Source organism: Pelophylax lessonae (assembly GCF_965119305.1).
Source record: "Pelophylax lessonae genome assembly, chromosome: 2".
Taxonomy (NCBI): domain Eukaryota; kingdom Metazoa; phylum Chordata; class Amphibia; order Anura; family Ranidae; genus Pelophylax; species Pelophylax lessonae.
Window position 1 is genome coordinate 671,674,402 of NC_138769.1, and position 20,084 is coordinate 671,694,485.

At 42.9% G+C, this 20,084-nt stretch overlaps 1 protein-coding gene across 1 annotated transcript in view; it reads right to left on the reverse strand.

Moving 5' to 3' along the window:
- Positions 1–1,539: 1,539 nt before the first annotated feature.
- Positions 1,540–20,084, reverse strand: part of CFAP300 (cilia and flagella associated protein 300) — a 96,413-nt gene continuing 77,868 nt past the window's right edge. Inside the window, exons 6-7 of the mRNA XM_082244387.1 lie at positions 8,719–8,785; positions 1,540–1,805 (exon numbers count right to left, since the gene is read on the reverse strand). Of these exons, the coding sequence (XP_082100513.1) occupies positions 1,680–1,805; positions 8,719–8,785 (193 nt within the window). The 3' untranslated portion in view covers positions 1,540–1,679. The remainder of the gene's footprint in view (positions 1,806–8,718; positions 8,786–20,084) is intronic.

Here is a 20,084-nt window from a genome sequence, read left to right on the forward strand (position 1 = left end):
ATATATATATATTTTTTTTTCTTTTTTTTTAATGTAAGGTCCATGTTGCAGAAAAAAATGTCAGAACCCTAGATGACAGTTAATTTCGTGCCTCTTGTTTTTTTTTTTTTTTTTTTTTAGGCCAGATTTTTTTTAATGCACTCATTAATATTTAGTATATATATTTTTAATCAATGTTATTTATCTTTATTTAATTACAGTGTTTCACTTTGACTGCGCCCTTCTGTCCCCACCCACAATTATATACTGTATCTTCCTTGGTGCCTTTCTACCTAAAGGGACCTAAAATAGATCTGGAATCCCACCAACCTGACTGTAGGGTCCAACTATGGACATTAGAGAGCAAGTAAACCTGCAGACACAATCCAAAAACCCTCTGACATTTAGGCCCGCACCCTGATCCCTAAACATTAACAATTGCATTGTGTGACAGTTCATGTTCAACCTTTGGAGAGAGAAAGGGGGTTGAATGTTCTGCAAACACATCTGGAACTGGCTTATTAGGGGGAACACCAAAGTGATTGGAGAGTTTTTTTCCAACATGTCTGATGGTTTCTCCCATGACAAGCTTTGGGTGGCAGTATCTGCATGGACAGAGGTTTTTGGTTGGATTGGGAAACTGACATGTATTATCTATGGACAGCCTACACAGTGCAAGTTGTGTACACTTCAGTATAGAAGTGTGCATGCAAGGAACTTCATTTTACACTAAGACCACCCTAATCATAGCGATATCAAAAAAGAATTGTGAGCACTTGGGCATCCCCTTGTCCACCCAAACTCTGCTACCATATGCTGATCAAAAATCAAAAAAACAAAGAGATTTCCAGTCACAACTTACCAACCAGCGACCAACCAAATTGACCTGTCTAACAGTATGCGTTAAAAACAGGGGTTTGGTTGCACACATTTGCAAATACATGCGTAAGCTGCAGGCCCCGACAAGGCACCCTGTGATCTGCAGTCCCTAATGCCCCGTACACACGTGCAGATTATCTGAAGACTTTTGTCTGTAGACTTACCAAAACCATATAATATGAGGTCAAACCTAAACACTTTCAATTTGTATGCAATCCGGCATCCCGCAATTGTCCAAAGCAGCATCAAGCAATGTAAAGCAGCCGGCTCCGTAAGGGGGCGTGTGGACTTTGCGTCTGGAGTCGCCAACGTTTCGTCATCAAAAGACTTCGTCGGGGTCACAATGAACACCCAGCACATCGCACAATGGCGGCAAAGGTGTCAGTGCGTTGCCTGGCTCAATACCATATGCTGAAGCCTTCCATCAAACAAATCTACTGCTAAATTGTTCACCTTTTTCTTGGCTAACCTTGCCGAGAAGCAAAAGCCATGTTTCAAAAAAACTTTCAGTTTCTTATGTATAAAAAAATTACTGACACTTATTTTTAGAAAACAAAAAGTACAACGATTTAATAAATACCTTTACAATCCACTGTATTATTCTGGGCATAAAAAAAGATCAACAAGGCATCGTAGCTACAACTGGACTCCATTTATATCATCTGAACGTTAAATGGAAATGCTGAGTACAGTCACAAAACATTTGTTGTAATGAACAGGGAAAACATGCCAAAAGGAGAAGTGTTCCTGACTGCAGTATATTATGGTACAAGCAGTTACACACTCTAGTCACAGCACCAAGTCTCTTGTAGCTTATGACTTCAGAAGATTCCACCACCAAAACTATGGTAGAGCACAGTAACATGACGCTTTAGTGGATCCACAATTAAATAGGCAAAGGTCTGCTCGTGAGGCTGGGTAGATGGATAGCACATCCCATTTTCATCCTGCGGTGTACAGATAAAACATCCATATGAGTGGGGTGATTCAAGAAATATGGATAAAATCAGGTTACATGCATATAGTGCATCTATAAAGTGCAAATAGAAAAAAAAAATCCACAATTTATAGGTTAGTCACAGACATAACCCATGGTCAATCAAAGCTACATTGACCAGCATTTCTGGTATGCTATACAGTACATCTGAGATAACTTTTAAGTATAATTTCCAGGACAATATTTAAAATAAGAAAGACTTTCACATAATATGTTCTGTAAAGGACAGAATTGTTTTTTTTTTTTAATATGAACACTTGTAAATGGAAAATAAATCCAGGGAATCCTGAAGAATTCAGTAGATGGCGGATGAAATGCATTGGCATATGATACAACTGTAGGTTCATCTGCCACCAACACAATGATATCCTCAAACTAGAAAGAGGTAAACCTAATTACAATGATGTGCAGTATCTCACCACATGTGGAGGATACCAATGGATCATTGAAGATAGATGAGACCAGAAGAAGTAGCCTGGATGTGGAGGCACGGTCAGGTCACCAGATGGATTGATACTGGAAATAAGCCCTTTCTAACTTATTGTATATGTAACCTGTCCACCATGAGATTTGTATAGCTAGTAGTTGTTAATCGCAATCTTCTAGAGCTGTTCTCTAATGTTGTAGACGTTTTACTATTCATCGAAACAGTTTCTTCAGTTTTAATGAGTGCCCCAGCATTTATAGCCCCCAGGGGTAACTGAGTCACCATAATCCGATCACCATGGAGTGTGCCAAAGCAGACAATGATTGTCCAAGAAGATGATGACCGGTGTGAAAATTTGCGAAACCACTCTGTTTTTTAATTATATAATTAAATTCTATGGTGCTATGAGGTCTTGGGTGGGTGTTAATAATTGGAGTTACATAGCTAGAGGTGTGAATTATTGTGTTGAAGACCGCAACCCACAATTTTTATTTTCTTACCTTGTGGATTTTTTAAAGAAAGTATATTCTTGGTAGCCAAAAACATTCAAAGCACCTCTGAGATAGATGTGTTTTTTTGTCTATTAGACTCTGCGTATATTTCTTTTACAACCTCCAGTTTGTGTTTTCAGTGGGTGCTGGGAGTAAAAATAATCAGATACTGGTCTGTGCAGGTAGGTTTCCTGCAGATGTCAAAGTCACACCCTTCCTTGACATTAGAGTTGAGCGAATGGTTCGGCCTGAGCATGAGTTCAGGCCGAACATTGGCTGTACGCCCCATTCGGGGAACACACGAATTTGCAGGATGTTTGGCAGGTGTTCACTCCACCGCATGCCCTGCAATGCACTGCGTGCTGCACAATGCATTCTGTGCCCTGACTGTTCCCCTTAAAATCCATATCAGACCTGAAGGGCTTGGTATGGACTAGGGGAAGGGGACCCTATGCAGTTTTTTTCTTAATTTTTTTTTCAATAGTCGGGTGCCTATGCATGTTACAGATGCACCACTTTACAGGAAGACTAAGGGAACCCCCCCCCCCCCCCCCGGCACTATATTTGAAGGAATTTTTAATTTATATTGTTGCACTTTAAGCATCATTAAAATCACTGCTCCTTAAAAAAAAAAATGTTTAAAAAAAATGGATTTTTGTAAGATCTTACCGTAAAATCCTTTTCTCTTAAGCTCATTGACAGACGTAGTCCTCGTTGATTCAACACACTCGGGTTATGCTGCCCTCTACAGGAGTAGGACTAGACAGGAAAGAAAACGTTCTGACCACACCCTAGGGGCAGTCCCAGAGGGTATATCCTCTCACTTCCTGCTCTAGCAAATCAGTTATGTCACAAAGCAGTGTTTAGAGAATTTAACCCAACCCAACTCAAAAACAGAGGGGCGGGTACTACGTCTGTCAATGAGCTTAAGAGAAAAGGATTTTACGGTAAGATCTTACAAAAATCCATTTTTCTCTGTCGCTTATTGACAGACGTAGTCCTCGTTGATTCAACACACTCGGGACGTCCCAAAGCAGTACCACAAATGAGGGGTGGGAAAATGGAAAACAAATCCAATCTAGAAGGCCCAACCGGTGCCAACTAGAAGTTTCCAATGCTCATCAATTAAAGATGAGATTCAACAGAAAATTCCAACAGAAAACAACCCTCGAGGTAGACCACCGGTCTCCTCAAATTGCGGCCTGCAAAACCTTGCAGCCAAATGAGGCATCCGCCGATGCCATCACATCAATCTTATAAAATTTTGTAAAGGTATGTACCGACGACCAGGTGGCCGCCTTACACACCTGGACCACTGACGCCTGATGGCGGAAGGCCCAGGAAGTACTGAGCGCTCGAGTGAAGTGCGCCCTAACAGGGAACGGAGGATTCCGACCCTTACTAGAATAAGCCTGTACCACCGTCTGTCTAATCCATTTGGAGATAGTCGCGGCAGATGCAGGCAACCCCTTTCTGGGGCCATCCGTGATCACAAAAAGTGAATCCGTCTTACGGAATGATTCCGTAGCCTTCAGGTATACCCTGATTGCCCGAACCACATCCAAGGAATGCAACGCATGTTCCTGATGATGATTGGGCTGAGGACACAAGGAAGGTAGTACAATATCTTCATTCAGATGAAGCCTGAAACCACCTTTGGAAGAAAGGATGGCTTAGGATGAAGAACTACCTTATCCCTCTGAATCACTAAATATGGGGACTGGTCTGACAATGCAGCCAGTTCTGACACCCTGCGTGCAGAAGTAATAGCCACCAAGAAGGCCACCTTCTGGAATAAAGTAAACAAGGGAATCTCCCTGATGCTTTCAAAAGGAGGGTTCTTCAGAACCGACAACCAAATTAAAATCCCAGGGCGATAAGGGCGCGCGGACTGGTGGAGCCAGGTGCCGCATCCCCTGGATGAAATTCCACACCAAGGACTTAATAGCCAAAGGCTTCTGAAAGAAGATTGCTAATGCTGAAACCTGACCCTTGATGGTGCTCAAGGCTAGTTTCTGCTCAACCCCCTTTCGCAGAAAGGCCAATATTCGGGTCACCGAATAGGTACGTGGAGGAATTTCTAAAGATTCGCACCACGCGATATACGTCTTCCATGTGCGATAATAGACCTTGCTGGAAGTCGCTTTCCCTGCTTTAATAAGTGTAGGAATAACTGAAGCTGACAACCCTCTGTCCTTCAGTACCTGGGTCTCAATGGCCAGGCCATTAAACCCAGCGATTGTAAAGCACAATGGAAGATCGGTCCTTGAGACCGCAGACACTCCCTGAGAAGAAGTTCCCAAGGAACGTTCGCGACTAGCATGTCCAAGTCGGCCGGACCGGCTTGACGAGGCTAGCCTAGAATTTCCAGGACAACTGGAGTTCCCTCCATCTCCATCCTGCAGAGAAATCTCAGCAGCAATCTCAGATGAGGGAATCCCTTTAATAGCTGACACTGCCTTTACAGGCCGTTCACCGCGTCTGCTGCGTCCACTGGAGCATCGTGGGCGCGCGTTACCAATCTCCGCGCCTTCGGGATGCTGTGAAGAAGGCACAGATGGTGAAATCCTTGGCGAATGACTTACGTCATCACCCTGATATTGCCTGACTGGATCCGAACCAGGCTGCCCTAGAGCTATCTGGCCCTGGCAATCCGACAAAGTCTGATCGTTCTCTGTTCCCACACATTATTTAGACACCTGATTCCTATCACGAGTGGTGATTTCTCCTGGTTAAACATTAGAGACCGAAGTCACCTGGCTAGAGGCTCCTTGGTCTGTCCGTTCAACCGGATCAGATTCTTGTGGGGAACTGATGCTAATCTTTGGAAAAAGTAAAGAAAATGATCTGTTCAGGGAACGGTAACTACCGCTCCCTGTAGTACTTACGCTGACCCAGCATTTTAACCACAGCACACGTCTGAGGATTACCGCTGACATAGATGCATGCCCTAATAGGGGGGTAGCATCCAAGGCTGCGTCACAGACAACCTGTAGTCCTTATATAATCTGTTCCATCAAAACAGATGTTGCCTGGGGGATACCTTTCCCCTTCAGGTCTGGGCGCACCAATCTCGCCCATTCCGTAAATGTCTGAAAACTAGATCAAATGACAATAACTGGTCTAAAGGCTGATCCTATCAGGGAAAGATAGTGCGGGACTCCGCTTCTACCTTCCGATCTACCGAATTCTTAAAGGACGAAGCGTCCTCCACTGAAAAAAACCGTGGCTTTATTCAGTCTGGAAATAGGTGGATCCACCACTGGTGATACCGTCCATTTCTTAATGAGGGATTCCTCAAACGGATAGCGTCTAGTAATGCGCTTGGAACTAGTAAAGGTACGCTTAGAATGATCCCATACCTCTTTAATCTTTTTACCCAAACACTTGGGTAAAGAAAAAACCTTCACCGACCTGGTGGGTCTGCTAGTACCAAAGGGAAATTCCTTTTTATTTGCCTCTTCCGGAAAAACCTCAAGTCTTAAGGTTTACCGAACCGCACAACTAGTGCGTCCACCAATGCTTCTTCCTGATTTATGGCGGAAGCATGAACGTTCTCCTCACTGTATGAGGGAACCTTACCTGAGATAACAGCCCCTGCAGAGGGGCCTGCAGCTGCAATAACCATCTCAGCATCTGAATCTGAAGTCTCAGACGATATAGGGGTAGGCGGGGGTCGCTTTCTTGACCCCCGTTCCTGACAGGCCGTCTCCACCCGAGCCACTAAAGACTTCAAAACTGCTGTGAATGCATCCATACTCTGTGCACTGGCGGGTCCCGTGGCCCCCCCGAGGGAAATCGGTGGGGGTACCTGTGTGGCAGGGTCCATGATAATTCCAGATACTGCCCGGAAAAATCAATTTGCCAAAAAGAAATAAAACTTTTTTATATTTTTTATATTTTTTTTTTTCAGACCCCCAGCGCCACAAAGCCCCTCAGTGTTGCCTGCTTAGGGACCCCTATAGAGCGAGAGAGAGAGAGAGATAGACCCCAAAGCTCACCACTTACTGCTCAGAGTTTCAAAATGCAACTTGTTTCAGCATTGTCTAGAACAGACAGGAAGTCTTTTGGCTGGCTTCCCGGGAAGAAAGGAGGCGGCTCCGCCCCTCTGCACGCCTTCCGGCGCCTCCCCTAGCTCCACGAGGTGTTTGAGTCACCTCAAACATGGCCGCCCCCATGCTGGAGACACGAGGCTACGCCAAAATGGCGGCCTCGTGCGAACTACCAGACAATGGCGGCGGCCTGCACAGAATAGCGGCATGTCTGCAGAAGGATCTCGGCCTCACAACCCTTCACCCTCATGGTGGTCAGCCTGGTCGGCGGTACCGGACCCTGGCGGGCCGTATGCGGTCCGTGGCCTTCGGGAGGCATCTGCTTAGCTGGAGGAATGATCTGGAATGCAGTATACATGTATAGACATTGCCCTGTGGCTTCTGACAGGTAGGATACCTTACACTATCACAGTAAAGTTATAGTACTGCCCCTGACTTCAATCATTTTAACATCTTTGCAATTAGATTGTCAGCTCCCAAACCAAGCCTCCTGGCTTCTTGTTCACAAAAATCACACTCAAACAGGGGGAGCTGTGACATGTTATAGGATAGAGGGAAGACCCATCCTTACCATTACAGAGAGGGGCCCGCGTTCACCACAAGACCCGTCAGGGGGAAAGGGGGAACATACTACTCACCATACCGGAACCAGGCGGGCGCCAACTCCTGACAGTACCCCTCTCCACCGAGGTGGGAGGGCTGTCGACCAATCTGGACGCCGTGACTCATGGTCTTTGGCGTTTCAGCGAGACGTTTAACTCGCAGGGTCAGTCCCCGTCCAGTGGGACTATGTCGCGGCTGACCCAGCGCGGAGCTATGGCCTGCACGCGCTCGTAGGCTGAACTGGGGTTACCACTGGATCTCAACATCCAGCCCGTCGCCCAGTTCAGCTTTCTTGCTTGAAGATCTGACAGGAACACTGGAGAAAAAAGCTGTCTAAAAAATTTTTCTAAGAAAAAAATCCTGCCAGGACCGAAGATCCCAGCAAGGTATCTAGGTCCTTACTCCTAACTAGACAGAAAAAAACTGATTTGCTAGAGCAGGAAGTGAGAGGATATACCCTCTGGGACTGCCCCTAGGGTGTGGCCAGAACGTTTTCTTTCCTGTCTAGTCCTACTCCTGTAGAGGGCAGCATAACCCGAGTGTGTTGAATCAACGAGGACTACGTCTGTCAATGAGCGACAGAGAAAATGTTTTTGCATTGATACATGTCCCCCAGGGCAATATCTGGACCCCCCCTACCCCTTTTATGGCCAATTATTTACAAATAAGCCTTCAAAATGGGCACTTTTGATTTTTCCTGTTTCGGCTCCCCTAGACTTCAAAAGGGTTCACTGTTCGGGTCAGAAATTTTACTTTATGTATTTTTACTAGATCTTTTTATGTTGACCCGGTATTATCCCCTCATACCTGAAACAAGAACTTGGTGGTGTTCTTCTGCTAGAAAACCTGGATCAATATCAACTGATGGGTTTCTGACCAGTGGGGTGTCTGTGAAAGCAGCACTGAAGTTGGAGGCATTGGTGGCTGGATGAGTATTTGAAGTGGCACTTATTTTGGGGAGAGAGACATATGTGAATATTTGGACACTGTATGCTATATGTGATGATTTGATCACAACGGTGTGGGAGAAATGTTTATATATATATACATATATATATATATATATATATATATATATATATATATATATATATATATACATACATTTGTATAGTGGAAATAATGTGCTGGGGCACACAGCTTGGCTGCAGTATATGCATCACAGACAGTTCATAAATGTACAAATAGGCACCCAAGGGCATTTACTTTATATTTTATACACATAAATGTTTAGTTACCGAACATGTTGTTAAAATGCTACTGAAATTATTTATAAGGAAAATTACTTACATATGCCAAGACCTTGAAGACTGAGGATATGATATTTATTTGTTTTGTCTCAGGATCTTTCTGAACACTAAAAAATAAAAGCAGAGAAGAAAATGTAATCAGATCAGCCAATAATAAACTAATTATATAAATTAAAAAATAACAACAGCCGTCTATGCACTGTATTTTAATGCAGGTTCGGGAGCTAAGAAGGTTGCCGATACTAGAATGACATTGTGGCTGCAACATGAAGACTTTTGGGTTTATTTACTAAAGGCAAATCTACTGTGCACTACAAGTGCATTTGGAAGTGCAGTCGCTGTAGATCTGCAGGGGACATGCAAAGAAAATAAAAAAGAGCATTTTTGCTTGCATTTGATTGGATGATAGAAATCAGCAGAGCTTTCCCCTCAGATCTAGAGCAACTGCCCTTCCAAATGGTAGTTTTTAACAGTGAGAGACAGAACAACAACAAAACTATCCAGAAAAATGCATTTAAAAAAAGTTATAACTTGATTTGCATTTTAATGAGTGAAATAAATATTTGTTCCCGTATCAACCAGCAAGATTTCTGGCTCCCAGGTGTCTTCTATACAGGTAACAAGCTGAGATTAGGAGCACTCTCTTAAAGGGAGTGCTCCTAAACTCCGTTTGTTACCTGTATAAAAGTCACCTGTCCACAAAAGCAATTGATCAATCAGATTCCAATCTCTCCACCGTGGCCAAGGCCAAATAGCTGTCCAAGGATGCCAGGGACAAGATTGTAGACCTACACAAGGCTGGAATGGGAAGAAACTTGGTGAGAGGGTGACAACAGTTGGTGCGATTATTCGCAAATGGAAGAAACACAAAATAACTGTAAATCTCCCTCGGTCTGGGGCTCCATGCAAGATCTCGCCTCGTGGAGTTTCAATGTCATGAGAATGGTGAGGAATCAGCCTAGAACTACACAGGAGAATCTTGTCAATGATATCAAGGCAGCTGGGACCATAGTTACCAGGAAAACAATTGGTAACACACTCCGCCGTCAAGGACTGAAATCCTGCAGCAACCGCAAGGTCCCTCTGCTCAAGAAAGCACATGTACAGGCCCGTCTGAAGATTGCTAATGAATATCTGAATGATTCAGAGGAGAACTGGGTGAAAGTGCTGTGGTCAGATGAGACCAAAATCGAGCTCTTTGACATCAACTCAACTCACTGTGTTTGGAGGAGGAGGAATTCTGCCTATGACCCCAAGAACACCATCCCCACCGTCAAACATGGAGGTGGAAACATTATGCTTTGGGGGTATTTTTCTGCTAAGGGGACAGGACAACTTCACCGAATCAAACAGATGATGGATGGGGCCATGTACTGTCAAATCTTGGATGAGAACCTCCTTCCCTCAGCCAGGGCATTGAAAATGGGTCATGGATGGGTATTCCAGCATGACAATGACCCAAAACACACGGCCAAGGCAACAAAGGAGTGGCTCAAGAAGAAGCACATTAGGGTCTCAAGACCTTATTTCCATAGAAAATATCTGGAGGGAGCTGAAGGTTCGAGTTATCAAGCATCAGCCTCGAAACCCTAATGACTTGGAGAGGATCTGCAAAGAGGAGTGCAACAAAATCCCTCCTGAGATGCGTGCAAACCTGGTACCAACTACAACATCTGACTTCTGTGATTGCCAACAAGGGTTTTGCCACCAAGTACTAAGTCATGTTTTGCGAAGGGGTCAAATACTTATTTCACTCATTAAAATGAAAATCAATTTATAACTTTTTTTAAATGCGTTTTTATGGATTTTATTTGTTGTTATTCTGTCTCTCATTGGTAAACTAAACCTACCATTACAATTATAGACCGATCATTTATTTGTCAGTGGGCAAATGTACAAAATCAGCAGGGGATCAAATACTTTTTCCCTCACTGTGTATTAAGCAGCAAAGGCATTTCCAGGTGAGTGATGACAGGTTAGTTTAAGGTATAATTCCACTTTTGCAGCCAATTTATATTTGGTACATGTTCCCATTCGCATACCATAACTTTAAAAAAAAAAAAGTGGCTGCATACTTTTTTACTTGCTTTAAATCCTATCTCACTTTCCCCTTCTATGAAATTTTAAGGAGGGGGGTGGAGAGTTATGGTCACCATAATTAACCATGTCTATACTGCACTGGAAGATTTCATTATCAATTGTAAACTAGATGTGCACACTGTCTGTCCTAAGTGTTAGGATCTCAAGGTTTTGTTGGTACACTGTATGCTATCAGACTGTCCCCTGAATGGGAACACCAATAAAAAACATATAGTGGGGGGTTCTCAAACTTCACTGCATAGGTGGAATTACAATTGGGTTGGGCATGTTGTACCACAGCAGAGGGGCCACTGATCTCACACAGAGTACAGCAGATCTACTCTACAGTTTGCTGTCCTGGATCTTGGACTGATGCAGGGAGCAATTTACACCCGTACACACACTTTACTCACATATAACATTTTTTGCACACTTGAATTTATCGGTTTGCTTTTTGTTTAGGCTTTAAATGGGCATTAAAACTGCATATTAAAACATAAGATTTTGAATGGGCCCTGCAATTAAAAGTAGAGCCATTCAAAAGATAGGCTTCAGATTTCCTGTGTACTACAGAACCCTGGTAATAGACTACTTGGGAGACCAACGGGGTTACTTTGGTGACAACAAAGTCATATTATGGTTTAGTAGTAAAAAATGCAAACTTTATTCAGGGCTTGATATCAAAAATTATTCCAGCACAATGGACTCTCAGCTTCACAGAGTCACTCAGATCAACCAAAGCACCATCTATTAAGATGTGTACAAGACAAACAAATAAAAAACACAAAATCTTGTTGTCGTCCGAATGCCAAATGTCAACACACACACGGACTATCATGTGATAATTATTACTTCAGACTAACAAACAAGCATGGTACAAGACCAATAGGCTATAAAGTGACTGCCGATGTGTGTAAAGCCCATTGGGACTGGAGCTTAGTGGTAACCCCCTACTAGATAAGGTACCTTGCAAAACAAAAATGTATTATTGCATAACAGATCATCACCCAATCAGGGTTTTCAGATTTCCGGTGGTCAAGTAAGTACAAGATTCCCACATTGGCTGGAGGCACCACTAATATGCAAAAACAACAGTCCCATAGTGACCCATACAGTGGGTATAGAAAATAATTACCTACCTTTAAAATATCCACTTTTTTGAGTTGAAAAAAGGATCACCCTCCCTATGTCAGTATTTTATTGAACCACCTTTTGCTTTAATTATAGCCTTTATTCTGTTGGGATATGTATCTACTAACTTTACACATCTAGACTTTGCAAGATTTACCCACTCATCTTTGCAGAAATGCTCAAGTTCAGGAAAATTTGATGCTGACCATTTGTGGACTGCAGTTTTCGTCTTCAAGTCATTCCACAGATTTTCAATGGGGTTTAAGTCTTGGCTCTGACTAAGCCATGCAAGGACATTGACCTTTTTCTCCTTCAATCACTGTGTGGTCATTTTAGCTCTGTGCTTTGAGTCATTGTCATGTTGGAAGGTAAACCTTTTTCCAAATGACAACTTTCAGGCAGATGGCAGCAAATTTTCCTCAATAATTTGATGGTATTTTGCCCCATGCATTTTTCTTTTATCCTGACAATCCTATCTATCCCCCATAACAGGATATTACCACCTCCATGCTTTACTATAGGAATGGTGTTATTTGGATGGTGAGCTGTATTGGATTTCTGCCAGACATATGGTTTGGTGTTGAGGCCAAATAATAAAATCTTAGTCTTATCTGACCATAACACCTTTTTCCATGTGGCCTCAGAATCTTTAAGGTGCGTTTAAGGTGGTAATTTCCTGTTATGAGCGTTTCCCTGCAGCAGGAACTGGAGCACTTGTGAGGATAGAAGAAAAATGGATGGGGCAAAACACCATCAAATTCTGCCCTCTGCCAGAAGGTTGGTAATGGGAAGAAAGTTTACCTTCCCACACGACAATGACCCAAAGCACACAGCAAAAATTACCACACAGTGGTTGAAGGAGAAAAAGGTGAATATCCTTGCATGGCTTAGTCAGAGCTCAGACTTAAACCCCATTGAAAATATGTGAAATGACTTGAAGATTGCAGTCAAAAAATGGTAACCATCAAATTTAACTGAACTTGAGCAGTTCTGCAAAGAAAAGTGGGAAAATATTGCAGATTTGCATAGTTAGTAGAGACATATACCAACAGACGAATGGCTGTAATTAAATCAAAATGTGGTCCAACAAAATACTGACATAGGGGGGGGGGGTGATCCTTTTTCTAACTCAGTATTTCTGTTTTTGAATTTTTTTAAAAAAAATTTCTGACATGTTGGTGTTATAAATTTCACTTGGATGTTATAAGTTGCACTAGTAAATACAGCTGGATAAAACAAAAACTGTCTGTCTTCATTTCAGGCTGCAAATCAATGAAATGTGATCATTTTAAAGTTGGGGGATTCTTTTATTTTCATACCCACTGTAGCTGTGAAATTCTAACATTTTTCCTTTCAACATCTTATTATAAAAAATAAGGGTAATGAGGGTAATCAATCTCCCTCCAGGCTGGTGTGTGATAAAAAAAAATGGCTGCCTCAAGCAGCATCCTCCCCTGGTATGGCCCTATTAAACACCCTACATTCTGGTATGAACTACTGAAGAGACTAGGTACTTTCTAAGAGTTACCTCAGTAGTTACCCTGGAGGCCATTGAAGAAGAATGTGTTTATCATAACGCTCTAGGTAGATGTGTGATCTGCCATAAATCATACTGAGCGGTGTCATGTCAGACTACAGATTGTGTGATCATTTTTTGTAGTTCTGGGAAACACTGCAGGAAAAATTCATAATCTGTAAAAGTGTGAGAAGTCTCAGTTACACCATCAGAACACAAATATCTTCCAGTGAGTGATGTGCAAGTGTCTCATTATCTCTAAAGTCTCCCTATCAGGTCTAGACCTTCACTTCTCTCTTAGGACAGGTACATATACACAACGTTCGACCTGCGCCAGTGAAAGAGTCAAGTACATTCGATCTTATGAAAAAAGTTTCAACTGTGGCTGTAGGTAGTCTTTTTAGGAGGTATGCAGGATAGTTCAATCCCTGGGGTTAGTGGAGATGGATGGTGGAGGTGGCTGCAGGCTTCATACAGAGCTAGAGGGACTCTGCAACAGACAAAAAGGGGTAGGAGAAGATAAGCAGCGCCACCTCAGTGTAGATTAAAAGGTTATTTATTACATAAAAACAACGTAGTAACTCACACAGAGGAAATCGTTGATCAGCAAATGGTGATGGTTCATCTGCAGCACTGCAGGGATGTTCAGGAAGTACACTGTGGCGGCCGTGGTCCTGGCTGTGCCGGTGGAGTCCGACACTTCCTGTGGTTCTGGAGCATCGCCTGAGGAAGGAGCACGCATGCTTCGAACGCGAGCACCCCCCTGCCACTATTGGATGTAAGCCTGGATACTGAATGCTGCCAGAACCACAGGAAGTGTCGGACTCCACCGGCACAGCCAGGACCACGGCCGCCACAGTGTACTTCCTGAACATCCCTGCAGTGTTGCAGATGAACCATCACCATTTGCTGATCAACGATTTCCTTTGTGTGAGTTACTACGTTGTTTTTATGTAATAAATAACCTTTTAATCTACACGGAGGTGGCGCTGCTTTTCTTCTCCTACCACTTCTCTCTTAAGGCCTGTACACATGATCAGAAATTTGTGGAAAAATACAGCTTTCCAAGCGATCGTACCATCATTTGGTTGTTTGTATACAGCTTTCGAAAGCCAATTATGAAAAAATTCATGTGAAATTATCTGATGGGACAAGCACTTTTTTTTCCTTTTTCCAACGATAACAGATCATACGATTTCCGTTTAATCAGTACAGTTGTCGTCCAAAAATACAATACAAATAAACTACAATACATTACATCACTTTTTAATTTTTATTCTTTTGTACGAGAATTTTGGTAACTTTAGTAACTAGTTTTCGATATGAGACTAGCATCCAAAAAAAAACAGATGCTCATCGTCCGATAATCTCATCGTGTGTACCAGGCATTAGACTGTTCCTCTCATCAATGATGAAGTGTTCTCTAAAAATAGGATTCTATTTCCCAAATGTGTTTAGAGCTGCACTCTAGCTGCATTTTTTTTTTTTTAACAATCAAGTTAGAGTGGACCTGAACTCAAAAAAAATTCCTTCTAAAATTATGGAGAACATTTATAAATATTCCCTAAAAAATGTACATTTTGTTTTGAATATCTTCTGAAAAATATCAGTGCACTCTCTGGTATGAAATGGTGTATAGGCACTCCTGTGTCTACAGACTCATAGCTGAATATCTGCAGTGTGGGATCTAAGGCACTGCTGACTCTTAAGCCCCGTACACACGAGTAGAAATTCGGCCGGGAAATTTCGTCCGACGACCGATCTGCCGATTTTCGGCTTGTTAGTATGGTGCTTCCGACAACCAAATCCTGGTGTGCAGGCTATATAATTTTTGTCGACCGTCAAAACACGTCTGATTTTCCTCTCATTAGTACAGATTTCGATGGGGAAAAATCTTATGAGCAAGACTAGGCATGCTCAGAGAAGAAAGAACACAAAGAAAGCAATCCAACACATGACATCACTTCTGAAGTAGAATTCTGTCCTGCGGGAAAATTTGTGTGCAGTCTAGAGCACATTCCAACCAACAGACACCACTCTGGACAAAAGACGGACGACCGGTCGGCGGAAATTCATTGCGTGTGTACGAGGCTTTAGTCTCAGGAAATTTGAAATGGGATTTGGTGATGTCACCACGGTGCTCCTTGCTGGAGGCTCTGGAACAATGTAACATCCCAAAGCTTGTCCAGTAGGATGGTGCTGATAGCGCCACCCATGACTCGAATTGTAGCTGATTTACCAAGAATTGGAGGAAAATCTAGCCAAGTAATATTGGTTTTCTCTAATTGGACCTACTTCAATATTCCCTATTGTGAGATAAGTGCCTATGACTCAAAAATGCATCAGCAGAGGACAGATGGAGTTTAGGATACCAAGCACTGACAAATGTGACTGAATTTGTATATGGATTTATTATTCCAATATTGAATATACTGTATATAGCACATTTATTATTGGCCTACACATCTAGCATACAGCACAGCCAGGAGGCTGATATCACTTCCACTGTTAAAGAAAATATACATATTAGGGAGTGGCCACATGTGAAGGATGTGCTTGGTCAAGGCTGTTTAGCAGTTTTGGTCCTGTTGGGCCTTATACACTGCTGATATATATACTAGATTGGCATTTGGACCCCCCGGAAGGGCTTATTAATTCTAATACTGTCACCAGGTTCAGGGTGTCACTTGATATCTTTAGGAAGCTGTTCTCCTTAGTGAGTTGCCGGACATATTGGCAGGATAAATTACCCTGACAAACGATACTGGATACTTTCTTTGCTCCTAATCAGCAATACCAAGTACCTTAACTACGATATATTTTCCACAACTATTGTGAGTATACAAATATAAAGATAAATCTATCTTTATATTATCCTGACGCTCGCCCCGGGAGATGATATGCCTTGTGCATGACTTGATTTTATTGGTAAAAATGTGTTGAAGGTCTCTCTGGCCCTGAAGAAGCCCCTGGCAAAACGCGTTGGCTCTTTGAGGACCTACTGTCCACAATCATTATGAGATATATGTATTGCCAATTCAGTATTCTGTATCAGTGTTCCGAGTGGGAACACAACAATTTTTATATGTGAATTTGTATGCATGCATTTTTTCCTTTTTAGGTTTACGAATAAATAAAATTACGTTTTTATAAAGAATGTTGCATTTGTGACCATCCCTCCTTCACCGGCCTTTAAAATCTGGCTTCTTTTGCTGCGTCTGGGATGTTGGCCCCTTTTTCACTGTAATTTTTTAGTAAAGAAACTATACAGGTATGGATTTTTTTTATACATATTTGCACTTGTCTTTGTTTGGACCAATGTAACCATACATATACCATATCTGTCCGAAAGCCCCAGGAAGCTGCAAATCGTGATAGACACCACTACTCCAGTGATCTCCACTTGCTTCCAGGTTCCCCGCTGCATTGTGAACACACAGGAAGTGGGCCACTCAGCATGGGAGCCATTCAGAGAATACTCAGCATATACTCAGAATGCAAAGAGTTCCCTGATTGGACAAAGTGAGGAGGGTGACTTCACCACCCTGCGTCTCTAACTCTTCTAATCAGAGAACGCTTTGCACCCATTTGGAGAGTCCGGAGTTCAAAATGCAGCAGAGCAGTCTTACGGCGCAAGACCCAGAAGCAAATGTAGATTACTGGATTAGCTGTGTCTACTTCAGTGATTTCCAGCTTCGAGGGTCATTGATCAGGAATAGTATATGCCTAGTTACATGGGCCCAAGCTGGACCAATGTAAGTATGTATAAAATATCCATACCTGGAATTCAAATTTAAAGAAAGATGTAGGACCAGTCATTAAAGAGGAAGTAAACCCTCCTCTGCAAGTTGTACCTATAGGTAAGCCTATGATAAGGCTTACCTATAGGTACTATAAATATCTCCTAAACATGTACCGTTTAGGAGATATTTACCTTACATGCAGCCAGTGACGTCACTGGCGCATGCGCTCTGAAGGGACGGCCGCTAGTGCCGTTCCTTCAGAGCCCCGTGCCGTCGGCTCCCGCGCGCATGCGAGGGAGTGATGTCACCGCGGCTCCGGCCAATCAGATGGCCGGATGCCGCGATCCCAGAAGACGGGCGACTGAACATGTTGCCCATCATAGAGTTAAGCGGGCGGCACGGCGGGGGCTCGTTTTAAGGTAAGTATTTCATAATGAGCTATTATGCGATGCATACCAGCTCATTATGCGTTTCTCTTTCAGGGTGAAAAAAAAAATTGGGTTTACAACCTCTTTAAATACTCAAATAGGTTTTAGCATGTTAAAATATTTTTAATTATGAATTTTAATATTTTTAAATTTGTATCTGTCAATACAAATAATACCTGGTGGTCCTTCCATAAGGTTCAGGCACTTCTGCATTCTATCACAGCCCTAAAAAATACAGCATACTGAACTCTGCTCATCCCTCCAGTCAGCATGTTCACTGTCAGTACACGTGCATTCACTAGATCCTAAATGGGTCAGAGTCCTGTCCCTTGCTGTTTCATGCAGAGTTCTGCTGTGCAGGGGGTTTCAAGAGTCTAATATCAAGGCAGATTCTAGTACGTATCCTAGTTTTTGGTAAAAAAAAAAGGAAAATGTATACCCCGTTGTAATTAATAGTATGTTTTTTTTTTACATCTGCTTGGTGTTAAGCAAAAACATTTAGCTGTGTCACTCATCGGCAATTCTTGATATGTCTCACAAAATATCACTATGCAGAGGCAATGACCGATTAATTAAGCAAAACCAGTTTTCATTGTGGTTGAGCACAGAGGGGGCACTAACTGTTTTAGAAGTGAGCTGTTATCACCTCATAAACCCCATGATTTATCTTTAGGAAATACTGAGGAACAGCACCTGATATAAAAGTCATTACTGCACTAGGCTGTTCCTAATTTACTTCAGTGAGGTCAAAGCCGGTACACCGAGATACATAGACCACTGATGTCATTAGATATCCTTGTGTCAAAATAATGAAAGTCCAAATTCAAATCCATCATCCATATGGAAATTATAGCATACATTTGGCTTATTACTGAAAAAGTGTCTTGAAGGAGAAGTGCATGAAAAGTAGACCTATCCTTCCAAGGACCCCCTACTTTACCCCAGCGTTTAATATATTAGATTTGTCTTGAAAGCACTTCTCAAGCAGCCTTCATCGAGAGGTCTGCCTGGCTCATCAAGTTTTTAGCGCAGATTCTTCTCAGTCCTGTATCTCATCCACCATAAATGTGAAGCCCAAACACAATTCACCTAAATAGAAAAGTCTATATGTGACTGTGTTGATGGCCTTTTTGTGGCCAGTATGCGCAGTGGGCAAGTTGAAAGACTGGAATGGTTGAGAAGCAAAGTCATGCTAGGGAGGTCACACGATGACGATCTCTAGGGAGCTGCAAGTAAAGGGGTGATGCACTGGCAGCCACTGCTGTACCTGACCAGCGCAATCATCGCTCAGATACAACACAGAAAGTCAAAGATTGAAATTCAGATTGCTCACTCAATTCCGCATTGGCTGCCAGGAGTAATTACTGCATTAGTATAGAGGGGAGTAACACTGCTCAGGTGAGTCTGTGTCTACAATCCAAGGAGGGTGCTGGACCTCGGCTCGCCACCGAAAACAGCATTTATGAAGAAATTGGTCACACATCACCAGGAGATTCAAGCACGTGGAATGCGTATGAAACACGTCTACCATATCCATCCTGCTGTACCTTGTACCTTTGCATGTACAATAAAGATCTTCTTCTTCACTGAATCTCCTGGTGGTGTGCGACCAATTTCTTCATATATGTAAACACTGCATTTACAGGATCCTTGATTAATTCTGGTACTGGGGAACCTTGCAGAGGACGGACTTATCCTGTATGCTTGGTTCCTGGTGGCCATCTTGGGGGAGTCTGTGTGACTGGATACAGAGTTTCCCCAAGACATGAGCAGCCATCTTTGATCCAGAGGCAATTTACAGCCCCTGTTGGGTCATTTTGGTACCCCTGCAGTGTGGGGAGTGTGAAGATAGGGACATACACATGCTGGCTAGGGAGAGAAAGGTTCAGTGCAGGGAAAGGTTCCTGAAGAACAAGGACATCATAGGGTTTGTGCACTGCAGCACTTCCGGCTTTCTGGCTAGGGCCAGAATGACGTTGTGTCCCACTGCCTCCTGCATAGTTTAAAGCAGGGCACAAGTGTGCATACATGTACAGATGTATAGCGGGTCTCCAGGACCTGGCAGAGACCCAGGACACTTCCAAGCATGCGTGAACAAGCCACAAAGTCCCAAAAGCAGGGCTGCAGTTAGAAATCACAGGGCCCCATACAGCCTACCTGACAGGGCCCCCCCTTTCCCGGCCGAAAGTGACTGAGAACATAGATTTATCAGTCCCTTTCTTTGCAGCCTCAGCAGTATGGATTAATGAATAGGAAACGCTCTAAGACTTCAGTCTCATTCACAAACACAGTTTACTATGCTTCAGTGATGAATGGGCACAGGAGTGATTGGTACTGATCGCTTACTGTGTGTATTCAGCAATGGAAGGGGCCAGTAAATTACATATTTACCAACCTCTTCTCCCACTCTCTATCCCAAAACATCTTTCTTTTGGCCCACAGTAGCTGCCGAAGGGAGAGAAGGAGAGGAAGTGCTACTGGTGAAGGGGGAAAACAGGGGGCCCGGAAT